Raw genomic sequence first — 23,659 nt, forward strand, 5'->3', positions numbered from 1 at the left:
TATATAAAACATAATAAAATACAACCATTTCCTTTAAAAATTTTAATGGGCAGGAAATGGTATAGAATAACTGCCAAGTCACATAAATTAACGTTTTCGTTAATGTTTGTGATCCCGGAAAGAACCCTCTATCGGTCGAGGCAAACTGCATGAAGTTGTCATCAACCACTGCCTGGCGCGTGACGGGTGTGGGCCATGGACCCATCCTCACGTGGTCCAGAAAAAGATGCGGCTGCCATGTTTGGCAGGCTTCAGATCTCCTTCTATCTCAGGGTTGGGCTCTGGCCTTGCTCTTGAGTGATAGGGATTCTCTGGTAAAGGCCGATCTGTTTTCACTTTGGTGACCTGCAAAGGGTGAAGAGGAAAGAAGCAAAGTGGAAAGTCAGGTGGAGTAGCTGTGACCACAGACACACCTCCCGGTGTCTCCTCTCCGCTCCTGCTGCCCTGGCCACTCCTCTTCTTTAAAGCCCTCACAAATCACATTTAACCCTGAGTAAATATTTCAGAATGCCTACTTTGTGTCATTCCACGTGGAAGTTAGGGATACAGAGAGAACAAGGTTCCCACTGTCCTCAGTGAAGGAGCCAGACAGGAACACCCCCACCCCAGGCCTTCCCACATCTGAGCGGCGAATGAGTGCCCGGGCAGCAAGTTCCCTGCACACCCACCCATCCTCAAGGGCAGGAGCCTGGACTGTTTCAGAGACGTAACGTTCAGCTTCATCCTGAAGGATGAGCAGGAGCCCATTAGAAGATTAGAGCGGGGAAGACCTTCCAAGTAAACAAACAGTCCACATGAAGACAGAGAAACACGTCTTTGGAAGGGCCAAAGCAAGGCTCCATGCAGAGTGGAGGGAGGTGCACCCCCCAACCAAGCACGTCCTGCTGTTAGAAACGACACCGAGTGCATTATTCCAGTACATTCTCACACTCCTCAGAGGTCAGTGTGCAGAGGTTCACCGGGGCCACCTAGCTAACAATGGAAGAACCAGCACTCAAAGCCAGATCTCCCGACTCCAAAGCCTGTACTTTTAAATTACACGCTACACTGGGAGGCAGGGGCCAGGCGATGAAGGACACTGAATGATATGGGAAGGTGTCTGAATTTTAACCCAACACAGGGAAGCAGCAAGGTGCACATCTGTAGGCCGGAAGGTCCAGAAGCTACTAGACCAGAGGGCGCTGAGCCCACGGCCAGGCGAGAGTGAGACACTGAATTATGTAACAGGAAGAGAGGTGGACGATGTTTCACGTCCACATTAGCCCACAAAAATTTCCATCCAACACTCAACAGAAACTGTTCTCATTTTAAAGAGGCCCAGAGAAGCAGAAAGACAGAAGGCCATGGTTATTAACAGTCTTGTTAACTAGTGGTCTGAACTCTAAGCTACTCCATGTAACATGACCAGATTAATCTTCTCAGATGTACAATTTCAAAAATGACTTATTGTGAACAGAGTTTCCATGTACACAATCACACAATCATCACTACAACCACCCTTAGGCACACTGATTACTCTAGTTCACAGAAGAGGACCAGCGATGGCTGACTTGTCCAAGATCAAGACACAGTCAATGTCAGAGCTGGAGCTGGAACCCCAGTCTTCTGACTGCGAGTCCAGAATAGTTTTTTATTTGCTCTTAAAACAGTGTTCTCATCTCTCTGCTATAATTAGAGATCACTAATGGTTCCTTACTGCTTGACAGAGTAATTCCAAATGCCTCCAGCTGGCATTTGATGCTCCTTTAAGGAATTCAAGACGTCTGTGAAATAAATCTAGAAAAAAGTAATGAAAGGACCCCTTTAAAGGACAAATTACTGTGGAAAAGACAATGAAACAACATCCTCTTCTACTCCACTCAGAAGAGAAAAGGAGCAGAAGCATGTGGCCAAACTAATTGCTCAGTAAATGACCTTGGGCAACCTCCTTAGCCTTCAATTTCCCATCTGTAAAACAGGCTGTCAGCAGCCCTCAGGGTATTAGGATAACCTATGTGAAGTGCCTGATGTGTGGAGCAGGTGCTCCACAGTAAGCTGTTTTCAGTATTAATATTATCAGGATGATAGACTTATCGGTGAGAGAGAGCAGTTCTGCCCAGAAAAGTCAGAAACTTCAAAGACGGACCTGACGTCTGAGCTGAGACTGGACCAGTGAGCAGGAGTTCGCTAGGGGCACACAGGAGGGCAGGGAGTCCAGTGGAAACAGACTGCACAAGTGAAAGAAGCCAAAATGAGCCTTATCCAGCTTTCTAGATCATCACCTTCCTATAAAGAGATTGGATACTGAATCTAAGTATAATTAAAGCTAATAATCCTTTCAAAAAAACACCTTTGAGAAGAGTTAGGATAACAATACCTTTTTCTTTTACAGGTTTTTTAAAAATGCTAATACTAAGATTCAGGAGTAAATATGCTTTCTTAACAGCATGATCTGTTAATTCCCCTTTCATGGGACAGAAATGACAATAGGTAGTTTTCTTTACCGTATGTGTAAGTTCCACCACTTTCCAACTTAGAATTATCAACTATTAAAATAATTTGTTCAGTGCAGCAAAAGAAGGTATCTGAAGTAAAGATAAGCCAGATACAATAAAAAAAAAAAATTGCTAAGCCATCCCTCTATTTACAACAACAAGCTCAGGACCCAACTGTCCACAGATGCCACACACACAGGGAAGAGAAGGAACGTAACTGTGGATCTGTGTGCCAGGCACTGTGCTGGGGGGTCACACAGGCTCCTCAGCCTAGTGCTCACAGAAAAACAGGAATTCATACTGGCCCCATTTTGTAAATATGGTAGGATAGGAAATATTAAGCAATTTGATCAAGATTCCATAGCAATTAGGCAATGAAACTAAGAGTCAGATCTACTCTTGGTCTCCACTCAAAACCAGAGTTTTTTCCCTCCACGCTTTGCTATGTACGCTTCCCAGAGGGAACGGAGGGTGACGAGGCTCAAGAAGCAGAGATGCGTCAGATCACAAAGGGTCGTGTATGTCAGGATTTGGAGGGGATGCTTTGTTCTGTAAGTAAACAGGGGTCCCTTGAAAAGTTTTTTTTTTTTTAACGAAAGTGGTATTTGATTTACTTTCCACACAGATTATGGCTATAATGTAGATGTAAGTGTATCTTAAATTCTTCAATTTCAGAGGATGCACTGTCTTCTAAACTCTGAACTGCTCCACCCTCCATTCCCAGAAATTCAAGTAGCCCAGTTACTAAGAACTCCTGTCCAAACAGCAGGGATAGTGAGAGGATTCAAAAAATATCCCAGGAGACGCTGATAAACAGGAATTGAGGAATGCATAAAGGAAAAAAGAGAGGACAGCGAAGACAAAGACACTCAGGTTTCTAGCTCTGACGTTTCAATAGATGGTGGTGTCACAATCGAGACAGAAAATACAGAAGGAAGAACAGGAAAACGTGCCTTTTAAACTTCAAGCATTACATTTTGGGTTTTGTTTTGTTTTGTTTTTTCAATCCTAGGTATGTTTCCGAAAAATCTGACATAACCCTGAACCTATTTCCCCACAATAACCTCCATGTTTTCAACTGACAGTGTCCCCTAACATTTTGTTTGTTCTCATCTACCCACTTCTGTTCCTCTGTTAGCTAATTAATTAAAACAAATCTGCACATGTTGGAAGATCTACTTAAAGGAACATTTCTATTAAATGAACCCCTCTCTGGTTTGTGCACAGCCACTCCCTAGTTAGGCTGACTGGCCAATCTGGATTCCTCACATCAGGTCTGCACTCACAGGAGATGCTTTCCAGACCACCTCCTGCCTCCCCAGCCCCGTGAGAGACCAGCAGGAGGCCGCGTTACCTTGGAAAGCTCTCCCAGGTCGGGCCGCACCCAGCCCAGTTTGTCCAGCACACACTCGTCAAACTTGGCCTGCGGTTTGCGACAGCGACGGAACAACTGCAGGCCGGAGTAGTCAAGGCAGGTCCAGTACTCTGTGAACGGCTCCGCACAGTGCAGCTTTATCTGCCTGGAAAACAGGGCCTGAACAATGACAGTGCAAAAAAAGTGGGGGAAAATGTGGTACAGACCTCAAATACGCAGCCTTGCTTCTTGAAAGGCACGGGAGTACCTTTCCTCACTTACAAGACTACCTGGAGATCCTTAGGTTAAGAACCAGTAAGTTAAAAAAAGACTTCTGAGGAGTAAGATCTAATTTCTTTGTGTAGCAAAAACAAATGAAAAGAAATGCCAAAAGACTCTGGTCTAAGGTATATATATATTTTACTAAGAGAACTCCTCACTTGGGACCTATTTATTCTTTTCAGATCCAAGTCTAAAGATTACCAGCTTAGCAAATTGCGAAGAGAAGGAGGCATACTCAGAGATGGGCATGCTGACAGAAGTCAGAGGTGACAGACAAAGGCAAAGGGGGAGACAGAATTCTAAAAAGCAAACCCACAAACTAACAAGGATCCTGGGGTCACTCAGTGTAGAGGCAAACTGCCCAACACTTCACCAAAGCTCAAGGACTTCGCTCTATTAGTACACTGAACAAAAACAGATTAATCCCTGTCATTAAGAAGAAAGTTATAATATATTTGTTCTCTGTTAAGAAGCAGCAGAGCATACATATAATTCATTTTGTGGCCACCAAAAATGGTTAAAGTAACTTTTGTGCATAAAAGGGGTAAGTCTCAATTATTTTGCAAAATTCCCCTTCTCTTACCATTCAAGTTTGCTAGAAATCAAATAAATGCAAATTCAAGCAAGACTAAAATACCGTTATTTTAGGTATAAGCCATACTTGAGGCGGTAGAAACGGAGCACCTCCCCACCGGTGGAGTAATAATGATGTGCTTGCTTGTCACACTCCAAGGATCCAGCCAGACTCCACACAGGAGTCTCATTTAACACGTCTCAGGAAGAACCTCAGGCCAAAGGAACTCCCAGAGAAAAACTGGTTTTCCATTCCTGCTCAGGTCCCCTCCTGGGAGACGACCAACATTACCACTTTCTTATGTACCCTTCCATGGATTTTGAGTGTAACCTTGGGGGTGACGGGCTGTGCACCCAGAAGAAAGAAGGCGTGTCAAAGCGCTGGGGGCGTTTCTGGATTATCTCTAGCTGCACTGACCTGGACTTCGAGGGTCCACAAAATTACACCCGCCAACCTCTACTTGAGAATCACTCTGGCAGTGAGCCGCTGCTCCCAGTGGGAGCTCCGTACTCCTCCAGGATGCTGCGGCGGGGGAAGGGCTGCAAACCACTCTCTGGCGCTTAGGTCCGTGTCCTGGACTCTGTTATCCCGGCACCCACGCCTGGCAGCCAGTTTTCCTTGAGTGCTTTACAGCAAGCAATGTCAGCAGGAGGAGCCCCGCTTCTGGAGGCGGTCGGGCACCGCAGGAGCTTGTGAAATCCAAACATTTCCCACATAAATACACTCCCTCTGAGTCAAAAGGAAAAATGCTTTGCCAAAGTTCTCCTAGAAAATAATTTTTTTTAAATGAACACACATTCCACCTTATTGGCAATCAAATCCATGCAAATTCAAGCAAGAATAAAATACTATTTTGTACCTATCAAATATTTAAATGATGTGCAATTCTGGTGAGGGATACCAGGGTACAGTGCTGAGGACAGCATACACCGACCCAACTTCAAAAGAAATGGCCCCCATAGTTCAAGAGCCATAAGCCATGTTCAAAACCTTTTACAGAAAAATCTCACTGCTAGAAAATGTTTGCCAAGGAATTAATTTTAAAAATGAGAACGATCTTTACACAAAGGTTATCACTGCTGATTTCTCCAAAACAATCAAAAACTGAAATCAACAATGGTGTTTAGTGACAAGACTTGCTGAGGTACATTATGGTTGATTTATCTACTGAGGGAATATATTACATGGCCATTAGAAATAACGGTCACCAAGACAGAGCAACGTGAAAGAATGTTCCCAACAGTTTCCAGTGAAAAATGAATTTTAAAATGTATGTACACTATGACGTTCAGCACAAAAATATCTTTGCATGTAGACAAAGACAGCAGAAGCCAAGGAACAGGGAAAGCAGCTTTGTGTGAAGGAATTTTTTCCTCCAACGTCATCGTAGGGCACATCTGTGGGTTTTGCCTGGCTAGCAGTCATTCCCCATTCTTCTGCAACATCCTTCTAATTTTCCTTTGGGGAACAACCTCTCCCTCCCTCTCAACAATGTGAATGCTGTGAATGTGATGAATCTGAGTCTACTCCCCACTTCAGGCCTGACCACCCACAGCACTTTATCTCCCGAAACACAGCTGATTCAAAGACATGCACACGAAGTCGACCAGCCAGGCCAACTGGACTCCGTCCAGGGACTTCTGCTCATGCTGCTGGGTGGCTTTTTGTCTGTGTCTGTCTGCCAAGCAAGTGGCACAGCTGCTCGGAGCGGCTGCTGGCCATCTTTGCTACAGCAAGGAAAGAGTCTCTCTGAAAATGAGTTTGACAGAAAAGCAGAACTAAGCAACTTGAAGGAAAAGAGGTGAAGCAAAAAGACACCAGGTAGATGGGAAGTCATCAGAGCTCTTGAATCCAGCCCTGCCTGATGCCAGTCCCATTTCTGGACTTTACAGTTACATAAGCCAACTCCCTCTGAGTTGAGTTTCTGTCCCTTTAATAGAGTTCTGACTAATATCGTGTTAAAATCTTTTTCTGGTATTACACTTTGAGGGTTTTTTTTCCACTTATAGTATCACATACAGTGGCTTACCTAAAAACTTGACCCTGAACACAGTGTCCTTCCCATCGTAACTGTGTGTTTTGCAGCAGTCACAAGGATAACAATCTGGCGAATGCCTGCTAGCAGGCCGCGGGCTAAGTATTTTCACGTGCCCTTTCAAATTTCTCACAACGATCCTATGCGACTGGTATTAGTCTACCATTGGCAAATGGAGATTCATGGAAATTAAAGAATGTGTCAAATTATAAAAACAAGGAACAGAAATTACTATCATTTATTGTGTGCTTTACAACTTTGGTCGGATTGCAAAGCCTTCCGTTTCCTGTTAAAATTAGTCAGTAAAATTATCCTTCTACTTAATTAGCTAGACGTTTACTGAGCTCCATACACCTTGATGTTTCAACCAAACAGGCACCAGCGGGACGAGACCTCACCTAAAGAAGTCCAGGGCACACTTGTTGACAAGCTTGCCTTCCTCTAAGCACCGCCTCGGGTCCTTCTCCTCCCAGCGGCAGAGCATGAACTCCTTGTTGGGCTTGTCACACTGAGCGCCGTAGTGATGGGCGGCGGCCTTCAGCACAGAGGAGCTGACCTTCACCTGGGGAGAAGGACCACAGACCTGTGACCGGGACATCACTTCCTCAACGTCCCCTCCCACCGGTCAAACCCGAGGGGACAGAACGGGAGCACCGTTCTGACTGCCAAGAAGACCAAAGACAGGAGACTCGCATAATCCTCCCTTATGACCTTCAGTGCCTAGGAGATCACAAAGCGCTTCCACATACATGGTCTCCCACACGTTTGTGACAATCACATTAGGCTGACATTTCTATCCCCATGTTAGACCTTAAGGAAACGACAGCCCTAACAGATCTTTATGGGAGAGGCAGTGCGGCTCTGAAGGAAGATGAGGCTTCTGCGATATGAGGGGAGGAATCAACCCTGAGGAGCATTGATGAATCTTTAAAAGTAATAGCAGAAGGTTATAGAAAATTCCCCAAAGACCACAGAAGATTAGAGCCTGGAGAGGTTCAGTAAACGCATCTAGTCCAGCAAGTTATTATTAATAATAAAGTACTAAATTTGTTAATATTTTTAAAATTCTAGAGTAGGTCCACAGCAGCCATCGCTGTGACTGTCAGCCTCACTCATTTACACGCCAGTACATTTTCTTGAGAAACACAGTTTTGAGTTACAGCTAGCTCCCGGTACGGTCCAGGGCCTGTCTACTCGCTGCGCGGGGTCCTGCTGGCCTCTTCTCTGTACCACCCTCTCCTGTGCCAACACCACAACGTCTGAATGACTGTAACTCAACAGAACATTCTGATGTCTGGGGCGACCACCGCCCTCATTAGTCTTCTGTTCCAGATCGCTTTAGCTGTTCCTACAGATGAACAGCCCTTCCCGATAACCTGCGCTGGAAGGCACTAAGTTTAGTTATATATCAAAATCGAAGGAAAAGGGCACTTGTACAACATTGGGTCTCTGCTCACATTTCATCTCCTTAGATAGTCCCTCCCGAGTCATCTTACATAAGCTAGCACCAGCGGTCACTCTACCTGTGACCACTAGAACGTAAGCTCCAAGAGGGTAGGGATTTTGTTTTCAACAGAGACCCGATACTGTGAAGATGTCCACGCTCCCTAAATGAAACTATATTTAAGGTAATGTTTACCATGCTCACCAAGCACTGGAAACAGCGTCCAGTACAAATGCTGTCAGGCAGTCTCTGCTAGCAGTAAGGGATGTAAGTTACAAAAGAGACAAGAACACATGAATGACACCTTCCCATCCAGAATATAGTGCATCTCTCCATCTACGTAGGTCACTGTTACCTCCTTCAGTTAAAATTACAGTTTCCTTCATATAGAAATCTTGCATATTTCTTGTTTATTCCTCAGTCTTTTCTTGTTTTTGATACTATCAAAATAGGATATTTCTTCCCTTAGATTTTCAAGTTGGTTACTGCTTGTTTGTACACTGCATCTTCTCTTCAGCCATAGTTTACCGAGTTCTTGTCAATTCTGATATGAAACTGAAGAGTATGAACAGAAAAACTTCCATTTACAAATAAAAATTGCCTCCCTTCCTCTCTGATATTTATACTTTTTTGTCCTTCTTCTTTTCTTTTTCCATCTTAAAGCTCTGACCAAAACCTCCAGGATGACACAGACAAACAGCAGTGGCAGAAGACATGCCTGCCTTGTTCTAAACTGTAAAGCAGTTTGGTATGATACTGGCTGTTGGTACCAGGGGTATACCTGTTTGGACGGTCCCCATTAGGGAAGTTTCTTTCTAGTCATAACTGGCTATGTTTTACTGTTGTTTTCTCCACCAGGAAAGACTGAAATTTTCAGGCTTCTTTTTCATTAACCTATAAATGTACAGAGCATTAACTTTCTAAAACTGATCCACTGTACCTAGAATAAAATCTAGTCTGTCACAGTGTATTATGCATTAAGAAACCACTGGATTTGATTTGCAAATATTTATTAAGAATTTTTATGAGAATAATTTTATAATTATTTTTATAATAATAAAAATTGTAATTTCATTTTTAGGAATTTCACACAGCTTAGGTTAAATATTAATAATAAGATAAAAGGCAAGGAAAGATGGAGAGATACTTCATCTACACACTACAGGAAGAGGAGGATAAAGTTATGACTATGACTACTAATATACAACTACTGTAATTATCAATGCAAACGTGACTCTATGTTGTGAGTGAAATCTGCCATGTCAGTTCTAATAAATTCGTATAAAATTTTGTACTCCAGTTTTTGATAATAGTCTAGGTTAATTGAGAGGTACACACTTGCTTGCTATATTGCCTATAAAGAGCTGGGAGACTAAAAATCAAGATTCAAGCTTTTTTTAAACCTTAATATATTTTAAAAATCAAGTTAACTGTATTTATTTCCTTGTCAAATGCCTTAAAACACTTTCAATGGCTGCTTTAGTCACTCCAATGCCTTCACGGCTGTCATGCCCCCAAAAGCCTATGGCTTTCTTTTCTTTTTTTTTTTTTTTTTTGTTAGTTTATTTTTTATTTATTTATTTTATCATTGATTGGTATGGCTTTCTTTTCTTTACTTTCCTATGAATGCAGAGGTTTCATCCAAATCAAATCATGTTGTTGAGTGTGTAAAATAGGCCCTGTCCCAGGGGAATAAAGGGTGAGCCCCACTCACTGAATCTACTTCTGGAGGAAAAAGAGAGACGCGCTGAAGACAGCTCAGCCAGTCGGTGGGAAGGGCCGAACGGGCACCAGAGTCTGTGACCTCCGATCCGGCCTCTTCCCACAGCATTCACAGCCACCAAGGGGCAAAGAACTCCAGACACCACTGTCTCCCTCACCAGCTTCTCCACTAAGACTGAAGCGTTCCAGCAGAACTGGCACCCTTTCACAGCCGCTCACCAGAAATACACCCTCTCAGATTCACTCAGCTCCCTTTGTCTCACAGAACACAGAATTCCAGCATCTTCCCTCAGTTTGTCCTGGTAACAGCCTCGCTGCTCAGCAGGTCCGAACGGCCTGCAGGTGTGGAGAGGAAGGCAGAAAAACTCCCACAACCCACAACCAGTCTTCAAGTCCCATTCCCTCTTCCTTAAACAGGCCTGCACCTCTTTCTGTGGGGCTTACATTTATACTAGGCCTTGTATCTTGCTTAATTCATGTAAAATGGAAGACGAAAGTCCTTATATGATGGAACTGTTGTGAGGATTAAATGAGTTAACACACATAAAAATACACAGAGAAAGCGCATCATAAATGAGGTATATTTTTACTCAAAATTATCAACGTGTACAAGAAGTTTCCAGTCCAAGGCTTCTGACTATTTCCCACAGGCCTGTGTCATAACTCCAAAGTCCATGAGGCGCAAAACGGGTTTAATGTGCCTCTCAAAACTGCTCCCTCTGGCTTCCCCAGTCCTACTATCAGGCTGCAAATCTGACACTTAGTCCTCAAGCTTTCCTGCCTCTGATATCTAAGTCATGGCCAAGTCTGATCAAGTCTAGATAAACGCGTTTTCCTCTCTATAACCACAGTCACCAGTCGTCTTGGGGTCATTAATATCTTCCTCAATGGCCTCAACAGTCACCAGGACTGGTCTCCTTGTTCTTTTCCTCTCTTCCAACCGCTCTTCACGGAGCTGCTGGAGTCATCTTCCTAAAAGACGATCTTATTTCACTCTGCTATTACAACAAATTGGCCACAAAACCCTTGAAGGATTCAGGCTTAACAGCAGAATAAAGCCTAAGCTTCTTACGAGGTATTCAAAGACCCAACAATCTTTCCGGCCTTCTCACCCACCAGACTTCAAAAAGGTACCAGCTGTTCTCCAGGGCACTGAACTCACTGTTCCCAGAACCCGTTCTTGGGCCCCTGACTTCCCCCATCTGCTCACCTTTGCTCATTTCCTGTCTTGTTTAGAAAGCTCTTCTCTCCACCTCTGCCTAAAAGTGCCCTCCTTCAAACGCCATTTTGCCAAGTCTTATTACACCCCAAGAAGTTCTTCCTCTGCTGCCTGCATAACCTCAGAGAACTCTACAGCTGGAATCACTTCATCTTACAAATAAAATAACTGTGTCTGCAAATGGGAAAAGCGACTAATCAAGGTAACCAAATGGTTAGGCCTACAATTTAGATACAACCTCAAATCCTACTCTCTTTTCTTAAACCATGCCTGCCCCTCTTCCACAGCAATTTAATCATACTTTGTCTTATATTTTGGTTATTTTGTGTAACTATCTGTTTCTCAGTTCAACTGTGTGAACCTTAAAGGCAAATCTACTCCAGAAATAGGATACTTGCAGGAAGTAGAACCTCAGATGTTTGCTGAACCAAATTAAAGCTCCAATGAAAAGTACAGCAACTCAAGACTAACCCAACTTCACAGCAGGGGCAGGACACAAAAGACTGACTGTTGGCAGCACCTACCCCTCACCTTTTGGACAATGTCACTTTATTATAAAGTCCCTGGACACAGCTAGAAATGTCTTCATCTGAGGAAAATAAGTTGCCATTGTCACCGGCATATAAGATGAAGTGAAGTGATGCAGGCAGAACACTTAACACAGTGCCTGGGATATAATTTCTGGCACGTAATTTTTTGCATGCCTTCCCTTTCTTCCAAAGTAGCCTGATTATCCACTTCTGCAGGGCTCTCCTCTGCCTTAAAATCCTCCCTCTCCCCACCACCTCACTTACAAGATAAAGTCCAAAGTGCTCAGTCTGCGCAGAAGCTCAGTTGCTTCCCAGTTCTGCCTCAGCCCAAGGTACCTCTCCTGGCTCAGCACCTCAAACAGCACGTGTCCCCCTGAACACAAAGGTGCTGCTAAGCCCTCAAGCTCTTTGGAGCGTTTGCCCATAATACGGTAGTTGAGAAGCACAGGTTTTGAAATCAGCCCTGAGTCCAGCTCTGCCACTTACTGGCCATGTAATGTTAGGCAAATCACTCCCCTCAGGACCTGTTTCCTTATCGGTAACACAGAGAGATCAATTATATCCTTCCTCACTGCTGCTGGGAGGATCCGTTGAATTAATGTTCATAATCAGCATCCTGCCTGGCATCTAGAAAAGGCTTGATCACGTTTGCTATAATTAGTATTATATGGTCTTCACTTCTCCTAGCACTAACTACACTGTACTTTGTCACTTTATGTGTCTGTCTCCCTATTAGACTATAAACTCTATGAGGGCAGGGACTCTCTCTCTCATTTTCCAGTGTTACGTGCATATGGTAATTATTCAAATGATACCGCTTGAATAAACGAATGCTTTAAATGTCCTATTACCAAATGCTTTTCCAGGCCGTTAGCAAATTCACTCTTTAGTATCACCTCCTTGCTTAATAGCTCCACTCCAATGCACTTTAAACAATGCTTTTTGCTATTTTAAGGTGACTCTCTTCCCCGACTGTGAGCACCGTGGGTAGTACACGCACGTTACAGGAACGTTTGAGTACCTAGTGACATAAAGTAAAGTGGTAAAAGTGCCATCATTATTCACGTATAGGAGAAGCACAGGTCGCTGTGGGGATGGGGAGGACACTTCTCGAGCTACTGAGGGATGGGACCGCGGTGGGGCGTTCCTCGGACTGAGGAGGGAGCGTCCAAGGGCCAGTCTGTGTATGAATTGTGGGCCTGGGGTTGGGGGGGGGACCCGGGGCCCAGGGTCCGCCGAGTTCAAGCAGGGCTGGGCCCAGGCCCGGAAAGCTGCAGCCCTACGCCCCGCCTGTCTGTCCTCCGGACAAGCCTCACCTCCTGCACTTTCAGATCCTCCAGAGTGGGCAGCTCCACTATCCCCGGCATGATGGCTGTAGCCCCGACCCCGAGGAGGTGCCCGTAGCCGCGTCGCCCCCGTCTCCTTGAACTCCCCTTTCGACCGCCGAGAGCCACCTAGCGCCTGCGCATGCGCAGCGGCGGCACGCAGGCGCACTACTCTGCCCAACTGCGAGGCACAGAGCATGCGCAAAACTAGGAAGTTCCGCGGACCCTGGGGGCGGGGCTTCGTCTAGGCTCCGCCCATCCCTCCTGGTTGTCATAGTGAGACAGTATACACAAACTCCGGGATCCCGAGGGCTGGAAGCTAAGAGGCAGGCGCCATGGAGTACACCGGAAGCCAGTATATTGGGGAATTTGTAGATGGGAGGTAAGGGCCTCTGATTCACTATGTCTTGAACATCTGTGACTGGGAAAAGACAGCTGTCTTTTTGCCTTTGCAAAGGACCCCGTAGCAGATACTTTCACAAACATCCTTTTTAAACTTCAGGACAACCCTTTCAGGTAGGAATGTTTATTCTCATTTTACATTTCAGGAAAATGAGATCCAGAGAAGTGAATTAGCTTGCTCAAGGACACATATCTAATAAACGGCAGAGCTGAGATACATCCATTCCATGTATACCTGTATGTTTGTGTGTTTGCTACCTGCCAGTTTTAGATATAGGGATAAGAATATTAAAAATGCCAAGATCCTTGCTCTCATGGAGCCTATCGTCTAGTTGGCATATAGTCAACAAATAGATGAAGATACTTTCAGATAGTGGCTTTGTGTGACTCTGCCCCTCCTCACAGCAACCCTATGAGATATATATCATCATCCCCATTATACTGCTGGGAGAAGTGAGACACAAAGTAATTACAAAACGTGCCCGAAGTCACCTAGTTGGCGTTTCGCAGGGCACAGATTAAAACCCAGGTCTGACTCCAAAGCCCACATGCTTTTTACTATAGAGTCCTGCTCTTGGGCCCCTGCAGAGGATGCATCTAGTTAGGGCAGTCCTTGAAGGCTTCATGGAGGAGATACTATTTGAAATGGGCCCTGAAGTTTGGGTAGGATTTAGTTGGGTGGCGATGCAAGGTGAAGGATGTTTCCAGGCAGAGGGAACAGCATGAGCAATGGCTCAGAGGGCTTATAAGGGGAAGAGCAGGCAGTTCAGTTTGACTGCATTGTAGGATATGCCTGTAGGAAAGAGGGAGCCTAAGATAAGCAGGGGCTCTGTACTCTGGTGTAGAGAGATTGGAATACCGTGCACAATTCTTTGAGTGGGAGGAGCCACTGATAGACCCTTGGTAGTGCTGAGCATTAGGAAATCTAATTTATTTCATCTTTGTTTCTCTCCTCATAGTGCTTCTGTCTGGCAGGCACTCAGTAAATGTTGGCTGACTGAATGAATAAGATAATGAGTGAATGAATGAATGATATTTGAGATATTGTCATCACATCCTCGTAAGGATTGACATCTTCATTATAAAGGGGCTCTCTTTGTTCTTTTTAATTTATTGAATTTAAAATGAAGGCTTTCACTTTGAATGAATAAAAGAAAAATGGAAGAGAAGAAGAGAGAGAGGAGGAAAGGAAGGGTGGAAAGAGGGAGGTAGGGAGGCAGAGTGGAGATAGTGATCATTCAGATGATAGCCCATCGTTATCATCCCAGTAAGGGGCAGCAGAACTCTGGACCACTATGGACACAGTGAGGCTGCAAGAAAGAGAAAAATGTAGAACAAGTTTGGGGATTCCATTGCCAGGACTTGGCAACTGATTGACTCCTGGTCCCACCAGAGACTGGTCCCAGCCCAGTGCCCAGCCCCAGGCTTGGAACCAGAGAATTCCGATACCATTCATGGAAATTGAGAATGGGGGAGGAGCTGCTTTGGAGGAGGAGGAGAGGATGAGTTCTCTTTGGTGTGGGCTGGAGATGTCTGTAGAACATCTGAGCAAAAATGTCCAATTTGCAGGGGAAAAAAAAGTGGGAGGGAGATGCCAAATCTCAGAGAAGGGTTTAGATGGATAGTATGCTTAGAGATGACAGATGTGATCTCAAGCAAAGTGGTGGAGGAAAGAAGAGAAGTTTCTCTCCTGTGTCTTGTAGCAAAGTAAAAACAACATTGTTTTTGAGCTCTTCCATACACCAAGCATTGTTATAGTTTTATTGCCATTATCTCAACAATGTTGCATTTTACGGATGAGAGACTCAGACTGAGAGAGGTGGAGGTCACACAGGTTCATATAGGCATGGTGAGGTAGAGCGGGGCCTGGGCTCCAGGTCCTGGCTCGGAAGCTGTCTCTTAACCACAGCGGCAACTTCAGTCATCCGCTCAGTAAGTTCACTGGCCCTTCTGTTCCTTTCGTTCCTTAGTAGTTGCGAATGGGCACTTGTTTAAGAAGAACTGTGATTCTAGGAGCTGAGGATACCAAGGTCTTCTTCTTAAGAAGCTTTCACCAAATAGGGGAGATGAAGTATACAATTACAATGCAAGGCAGAAAGTGCTAGGTGTCCAATGGAGGTACAACCAAAACCCAAAAGAAGTTCAGAGTTAGGAGAGGTAACTTTCAGCTAGTGGGGAAGAATGGAGAAGGAACGAAGGAATGAATGAAAGCATATTTCTTAAGCACTCGCTATGTATCAGGCCCTTTCCTAGGAAATCTGTTACAATTATCTAGGTTAATCTTGAGCATTAATCTCAGCCATTTCACACATGAAGTAAGTGGTCCTCTGGTCCAGCTGGTTCCCTGCCGGGGGCTCCTTAGGGGTCCATCTTCCCCTGCACGGCACTTACCACACATTATGTAGTGGCTTAACTGTGTCCCCCTCTGGGCTGTGAGCCCCCTGGGGACAGGGACTGCACCTGCCTTGATCACTTTTGTGTCTGTAGTATTGCATCCAACAGATTAGACTGGGTAAGGCAACTGGCGCATAGCAGGTGCTCTGGTAAATACTTGTTGGAAAAAAGGAAAGAACAAAGGAAGGAAGGAAAACAGAGAGGTTTAGGAAAGTCTCCAAGATGATACATCTAGGACATGGTGAAGTAAGATTCAAACTCATGTTTCCTGTCTAAATTTCTTACTTTTCCCAGTTTCCTACTTGTGGCATAATAGGGGTGGGGGTGGGCTGGTCATGGGGGATGAGGAAGACCCAGAAGCAGATGCCCGGAAATCTAGCCCCAGTCTATGCCTCACTGTGCTTACTGTGTGGCTTTGGGCACATCGCCGCCCTCCCTGGGCCTCCCAAGGGGGGGCTTCCAGGGGCAGCGTGAACTTCAGGACAGCCCCCAGGTGAGAGGGAGAATAAATAGACCAAAGTCTGCATCCTCCTCAACAACCCAGCCCCTCTTATTTTTGAGTTTTGAAAGAAAGAAGACAAACAGCTTGTTCCTAGACAGAATATTTCTGGAATAATGTCTGACCACCCTGAGGTTCCCGCTGGCTCTCCCGCACCCACCGGCTCTGATCCTCCAGCTGCCATGAGGGCTCAGCGACTTCCCTCTGTCCTTACAGGATGGAGGGGGAAGCCGAGTACATCCTCCCTACCGAAACAAAATACGTCGGGGAAATGAAGGACGGCATGTTCCATGGCCAAGGAACCCTGTACTTCCCCAGCGGGAGCCGATTCGATGGCATTTGGGAGAAAGGATTGGTTGTAAAGGTAATCAGCCCGGGGAGGGAGGCCCCGCCCCCACCTCCCCCTCCCCCTCTGCTGCCCTCTTCTCTCTCCTCTTGATCTCCCAGGGCTCTGAAATCCTCTCCCTCTAGATCCAGGAGGGCCCTGCAGAGGCCGCAATGAGTTGGAATCCTATTATGCCTCTAACTAAATGTGTGATCTCGGGCTCATGACCTCCTCTTTCTGAGACTCACGTTTCTGATCTATAAACTGGGGACAATAATTGTATGAGTATCATAGTGCTGCTGTAACAAATTACTGTAAACTCAGTGCCTTCAAAGAACAGACACTTACTATCTTACAGTCCTGGACATCAGAAGTCTAAAATAGGTCAGCAGTGCTGAATTCCTTCTGGAGGCTCTGTGGGATGGGAGGATCCACTTCCTTGCCTTTCCCAGTTTCTAGAAGCTGCCTGCACTCCTTGGCTCATGGCCACACATCCCCCCAACCTTCACTTCTATCATCACATCTCTTCTCCCTCTGCTTTTGGCATCATCTTGTCTTCTACCACGATGATCCTCTTGCCTTCCTCTTGGAAGGACCCCTGTGATTACACTGGGCCCACCTCAGTGGTCCAGGAGAATCTCCCCACTTCAAGATCCTGAACTTGGGGGCAGGGTATAGCTCAGTGGTAGAGCATGTGCTTAGCAAGTACCAGGTCTTGGATTCAATCCCCAGTACCTGCATTAAAAATAAATAAATAAACAGATAAATAAACCTAACTATCCCCCCTCCAACAAAGAGGAAATAATAATTTTTAAAAAGATCCTTAACCGAATCATATCTGCAGAGTCCCTTTTGCCATGCACGGTTACCATTTACTTAGGTTCAATGATTAGATGTGGACATCTTTGAGGGACCATGATTCCACCTGCCACAAGAGCACTAGGCATCTCCATGGGTGGTTATGAGAATAAATGAGGCAGTAGATGTGAGCATTCTGCTCAGGACCTGGCACACAGCAGGCACTCAGTAGGTGTTCATTCTTACTGTTATTGCCACCATTACTGTCATGATAAATCATCCAAGTCAAGGGTTCTTAACCTGGGATTTGCAGGCCACAAATAGAATTTAGAGAGTCAGTGAAATCTCCTGATTCATATACAAAAGCTTCTGTGTACATGGAACTATAATTCCTCCAGGGAAAGGGTCTCTGACTTTCATGGGTTTCACTAAGGGTGTGTATGGGGGAGCTGGCTCATGACCTTAAAAAGGTTAAGAAACACTCCTTGTTTTACAGCTTGGAGCATCTAAGCCCCAGGAAGGGGATGTGACTTACCCAAGGTCACCCAGTGAATTAATAGTCTTGGAATTTCCACCCATGTTTCCTGATGCCCAGGCCAATGCGATGTCTGCATCCTGAGGCTTCCTTTAGCACTAAGGCAGCAAAAGTAGAATGTACATGTTTGGACAAAGAGCCGTGATCGAGGGCTCTGAACTTTTTAGCCACGATAATAATAAAAGAGTGATAGTAACAGCTACTGAGTGCTTACTCTGTGCCAAGCACTGTGCTAAATGCCTTACGTGTGCTGTCTCACTGACTCTCATTGAATCAACCCTATTAAACGTATAGCATTAGTATCCAGTTTTACACAGGAGGAAGCCAAGGGCTAGGCACAGTGGGTCATCTGCCCAAGGTCACACAGTGAGTTGCCCCATTTTGAGCGCCAATCACAGAGCTCAGTATTGTCTATCCACTCCTAATCATCACGGCCATAATAACTGATAGTTACCTCTTCTTTCCTACGGCAATGAGAAAGCCACCCCTTCCCTTGACTTTGGTCCTTCTAGGCGAAAGGGCTGTGGCTTCCTCTGACCCGCATGTGTGCTTCTCATCTTCCAGGGCACGTACACCTTCTCAGACGGGCTGCTGTATGACGCCAAGAACTGGCATTACTGTGACAGCTACGATCGGAGGTTTTACACCGAGATCTGCTATGGGTTGAAGCCTGCAGGTAGCCGGGCTCCCTCCCTTTCCTTCACACCCCAACGGAGAGGAAAATGAAAGACAGTTCTAAATAAGTGGGCCGTGGCCTGTTGAAGTAACAGACCCACAAAAGAGGAGGACGGAGCAGGAGCCACAGAAAGCAAAAGAGCCTGAAAGGCTAGTCCTCAAATCTCAGCTCCCCAGTACCAGCCTGGGACCACGGGCAGGGCATTCAGCTCTCTGTGCCTCAGTTTCTCCCTGGCAAAATGGGACAATAGCATCATTTACTCCACAAGTCTTGTAAAGAAGATAATACCTATAAAGGATTTACTACAGTGTCTTGCACACACAGTAGGTGCACAGTGCATCTCAACTGCTGTTTTTGTAGTATCAGCTATAACATGGCCGTTGAGCAGCGCCAATGGAGCATAAGCTCCACGTTTCAGGTGCTGGGTGGGGCTCCCTGTAATGCCTGTCTCCTAGAATCTCCAGATCACCACGTCTGCCTTCCTAGTCCCACGTCATAGAGGAGGAAGCAGAGGCCATGGTGTCCAAGTGGCAGAGCTCACACAGGAGCCCACGTCTTCCTCCCCAAGGTCCCCTGCATCCTGCTACCTCCCTGCAAAGCTCGAGTCCCATCCCAGACAGCGGCATCAGGGCCTGGAGGCTGGATTCAGAGAGTGGCAGTTTAAGGGGCTTACCTGTGTTTCTGAGACTCGTCTGAAGTCAGCCGAGCCTCAGAGGGGACATTTTGGCACAGCCGAGACAATGTATCCAAATGACGGGAAAATGACTTTGCAAACAATTGAAAAAGAATCCGAAAGAGATTTTATGTGGCATAGTTGATAGAATACAGGTCTGGGTTGGAGTCCTGGCATTCCCCCCCAATAGCTGGATGAGCCTGGGCAGCTAAAACCTCCCCGAGGACAGAAACCTCCAGAAAGTACTCTGGGCTGGAGTCAGGCTGGCCTGAGCTCAAACCCGAGCTTTGCGCCCTGGATCAGGTAGTTAGCTGACCGGGTGAGGCTCTTTCTCTCTTTTTGCTTCCCGACACTTCTCTTTCCACTTTTCTTCCTGCTCCCCGTCTCCTTTGCCAGCTCTCCTCCCTGCAGCAATTAATTAATTTTGGGCTTCCCCACGGCTCTCTGGCTTAGGTCCTCTCCTGTTATCATTCCGTACCTTCTCCCTACAAGCTGATTCACCTTCAAGCCTTCGTTTACCATCAGCTTCCAAACTGAAATCAAAATCCCCGAGTCTCAGATTCCCGCACCGGGCTTCCCGGTCGCCTACGTGTGGTCGTCCCTCAACGTGTCTGCACTGAGTTCATTACCCTCCCCACAGGCCACTCTCCCCCAAGGACGGCTCCCCCAGAGACTGTCACTCCCAGCCCCCGAGATAAGCCTGATCCTGCCGCCTCCTTCCCCCGTGTGCAATCCATCACCTGGTCCTATGGATTCTGCCTCTTGAATAGATTCACTCATGTGTTGATTAAACAGATATTTACTGCGCACCTCCGTGTGCCAAGCAGGGTTTCTTCACCCTCTGCCGCTGCCCTGTCCCAGACCTCCATCCTCTCCTCTCAACTGCGTGATCACCTGTGATCCATGCTTGACCCCTTCTGGGCCATTCTCCACTCTGTGGTCACTGTCATCTCTGAAAACCATGAATCATTGCCACAGCTCCCCAGCACGGACCCTCAGTGCCTCCTCACTACCCTGAAGATGAGGGTTGACATTCTTAAAATGACAGGTGTCCTCTGGCTCCTGCCCACGTCCCCAGCCTCATCCCTCGCTCCCTGCCCTCCTCGAATTTTCTCTCTGCTTGCTCCCTCGCCATGCTTGCCAACTCTCTGTTCCTCAAAGAGACCATGTTCTTTCCTACCTCCTCCTCTGCCTGGAAATGCTCTAACCTTCCCTTCACCCAAATAACTCCTTCCCATCCTTCAGGTCTTGGCTTCATGCCCCTTTTTGGGACTCCTTCCCAGAATCCCCAGACAAGGCAAGGCCTCCCTGTGACAAGTCACAAAGCAGGCACGATTCCCCTGGAGCTCTGTCACGAGGCTCAGTGTCTCTCTTCCCGAGCCGCCTGTGAGCTCCTTAAGGGCAAAGGCTCTGTCTTGTTCACTGCCATGTCCCCAGTGCCTAGCACTCTGCCTGGCACACAGTAGGTGCTCAATAAAGCATTATTATCAAAGAGGGACAATAATATTGACATCATAGTGGAGGTGATGGGGTACACTTAGGGTAGTTAAGACAGTGATGTTAACAGACATTCCCTGAGCACCTTCTCTGTTGCGGACATTGGCTGGGCCCTGGGGGATGGAGAGCTGAGAGGACCATCTCTGCCTTCAAAGAGCTGCCAGTCTAGATGCTACTGGAGAACCCTGTAAATGGCTCATCCTGTGTGAGTGATGACGTTGTCATGGGCTTTTCCCCCCCACTGAGGCCTGTAGGCTAAGAGCTCCTGGCCTCAGGCCCTCAGCTCTCACGCAGCGTGGGTTTTGCCAAAGCTGGGCCTCTGCCCATCTCAAGGCAGCGCAGTGACCTTCCTGCAGCCTCCCCTTCTCCTCCAGCAACTCCCAGCACAGCCGCTCTATTCCAAGTACCCACTTCCTTCCAGGTCACTCTCCAGCCTCAGGGGGCAGGCATTGTGAGAGCGGGATGATGGTTAAGTCCGTGCCTTCTCCTCCCTGAGCATCTGTGAGATGGGCATTGGCAGGAAGCTTCAGGGAGAGACTGACCTTAAAATGCTTGGCATGGAGCAGGAACTCGATAACCGTCAGCCCATAGTCACCTAGTTGACACACCATTAACCAGCATCAGAGCACTGCTGTGTGCAGGACCCTGAGCTGCTGCGTGGTGCTGTGCTCAGCAGGCACCCAGCCCTCAGTCCAGAGGACAGGGAATTACAGGGACCACAAACAGAAGGAAACCAAGAAGTTATCTGTTCCAACCTTATCCCCTTTACTCAGCCTCAGCATCCAAGAGAGATGACACACAGGGTGACATGACCTAAAAGGTACACCACCTCCTCTTTATCTCCTGGTGGTCCCCATCCCCAGTCCTGGGGGTAGCGCCCAGACATCATCCCCTGATGTCAGTAAAGTATAGATTACAGAGCTGAGTGTCTAACCTTGGGCAAGTTACTTGACCTAGCTGAGCCTCAGTTTTCTTATCTGTAAAATGGGACCCCTGGGTTGCTGTGAGAATGAAGTAGGAGTCAAGCACTTAGCACAATGCCCAGCACAGTAATAAGCGCTCAATAAGTGGCAGCTAGTCTGGTAATTTCGGTGAGAGTCAAGGTTCCCCATCAGCTGATCCTTGCCCACCTGACCCCTTTCTTCTCTACTGTTCTCCTTACATGTGCCCTGCTCCACAGGGTTTCCTAAGTGAGGCAGGAAGGCTCAAGACCTTGGCCTTTGTCCATACCTTGAATGCCATCCCTCTCCTAGATATGCCTTTCTAGCCACTGGCCAACTCTAATGCATCCTCACAGTCTCTGATTCCAGAACCTGTGCCCTTGTCATGGTATCCCTGGAAACGAAGAATGGGGTCAAGGGAAGAAGACAGGGGGTCTAGTCCCAGAGACCCTATTCACAGAGTTATTTTCAGGAAGCTCCTTTGGGGCCCTGTTTCTGCTGCTTTTGCTCCGTACCCTGAATAGGGAGTTTGTAACCCAGCAGTGGAGCCAGAGAGTCACATGAGCAACCAGCCAAGAGTGGACTTTAGGTGGGGACTGGGTTTGCACTTGGCCGTGGTGGTGAGTTAATGATCCATTACATCCTTTCAAGGTATCTCTCAGCTCACCAATATGGACCCGCCTAGAAAGATCCCTCCAGGCTATTATGACTGTGGAGACGGCTTCTATAACCCGATCACGAGGATAGTCAAGGACTATAGGAACCGTTTTCTGAGAAATGCAGGTATGTTCATTCTGACACACTGCGGCATGTTTAAGTGGAACCCTGGAAAGGATTAACGTACTTATCTTTGCATGCTTCTCTTCAACTATTTAATGAGCACCTGCTGTATGCTAGACACTATGCTTGGTGTGGGCACCAAAGCAGGGTAAAACTAGACACAAACCCCCTTCCTCATGGAGCTCATGCTTGGCAACTAGCAGACAAGTTAATTCCATCATGGAATAAGCACAATGAAGGGGAAAAACATGGCCCTACATGGGAGTGGGGGGTGGGGAGGGTCGTAGAGGTGGGGGTGGGAGTCCCAGAGAGGTGGGAGTGCTGCTGTGGCAAAGAAGGGGTGCCTAATCCAGAACAGGAAATTCCGGGAAAGTTTCAAGAAGGAAATAGCTAAGCTGAGACCCAAAGGATGATTGGGAGTTGGCCTCAAGGCGTGGGGAGAGGTTTTCAAGGCAGAGGAACCAGCACAGGTAAAGGCCTAGAAAGTGAGTGTTGCCATGTGGTCCAAGAAGGCTGCTGGCCCCTCGGCCAGGGGAGCACCTTGGAGAATCCAGGACCTCAGGTGGGTGAGTGAACACAAGTCGATCAGACTGAGAAGGACTGACTGACAGTGACCAAACTTGCAAGAGGTCAATTGTCAGATAAGAGCAAGAACATTTTCCTTCAACACCGTGATTTGTAATCTTTCTCTTTTCTAGAGTCACAATCCCACTAGGAATAACAAAAGCTATGAACCCTCTTCCTAGAAAAATGCCCACATACACACACACACACATGCATACATGTGCACACACATGCACATGCATTTTGCATATAGTCTTAAGGGGTTGATGGTTCATCTGAAGAGCCTTGATCAGGAAACTCTGCTCTAGAGGTGTGGTTATAGCTTAGTGGTAGAGCACATGCTTAGCATGCACTAGGTCCTAGGTTCAATCCCAGGTACCTCTATTGGGGAAAAAAAAACAAAAAACTTCATAATGAGAAACTACCAGGTAGACCAGAAGGCCTGAATTGGCTGATGCGAATCTCCACTCCCTGTAGGGAAATTTACCCAGTAACCGAATGATGATCAGAAATTTGCCTTGCAGTGCTGGGATAAGAGCAAAGGGAATTGTCAGCTGATCTTGTGGATGAGTGCTGGAGCTGAAATAACCCTAGCCCCCCGCTGCTACTGGAGGAA

General features: G+C 46.6%; 2 protein-coding genes across 4 annotated transcripts in view; one reads left to right on the plus strand and one right to left on the minus strand.

Moving 5' to 3' along the window:
- Window positions 1-27: 27 nt before the first annotated feature.
- On the minus strand, window positions 28-13,115 carry NDUFA8 (NADH:ubiquinone oxidoreductase subunit A8). 2 transcript variants are annotated; one of them, XM_010956194.3, is made up of 4 exons: window positions 12,951-13,111; window positions 7,118-7,281; window positions 3,829-3,994; window positions 28-345 (listed from the first exon to the last, which is right to left on the minus strand). In XM_010956194.3, the coding sequence occupies exons 1-4, from the start codon at window positions 12,999-13,001 to the stop codon at window positions 208-210; spliced, it is 519 nt and encodes a 172-aa protein (XP_010954496.1). In that variant the 5' UTR covers window positions 13,002-13,111; the 3' UTR covers window positions 28-207. The 2 variants fall into 2 exon arrangements, with proteins under 2 accessions (XP_010954496.1, XP_045373539.1); XM_045517583.2 differs by lacking the exon at window positions 28-345 and adding an exon at window positions 2,055-2,207 and having other exon boundaries at window positions 12,951-13,115.
- Window positions 13,116-13,241: 126 nt separating this feature from the next.
- Window positions 13,242-23,659, plus strand: part of MORN5 (MORN repeat containing 5) — a 41,200-nt gene continuing 30,782 nt past the window's right edge. Inside the window, exons 1-4 of one of the 2 annotated variants that reach the window (XM_010956188.2) lie at window positions 13,242-13,341; window positions 16,471-16,618; window positions 18,477-18,588; window positions 22,351-22,482. In XM_010956188.2, coding sequence (XP_010954490.2) covers window positions 13,295-13,341; window positions 16,471-16,618; window positions 18,477-18,588; window positions 22,351-22,482 — 439 coding nt within the window. In that variant the 5' untranslated portion in view covers window positions 13,242-13,294. Of the gene's footprint in view, window positions 13,476-16,470; window positions 16,619-18,476; window positions 18,589-22,350; window positions 22,483-23,659 lie in introns of both variants that reach the window. The other variant, XM_074362173.1, reaches the window with a different exon arrangement.

This window comes from Camelus bactrianus, chromosome 4 (genome assembly GCF_048773025.1).
Source record: "Camelus bactrianus isolate YW-2024 breed Bactrian camel chromosome 4, ASM4877302v1, whole genome shotgun sequence".
NCBI classification, from domain to species: domain Eukaryota; kingdom Metazoa; phylum Chordata; class Mammalia; order Artiodactyla; family Camelidae; genus Camelus; species Camelus bactrianus.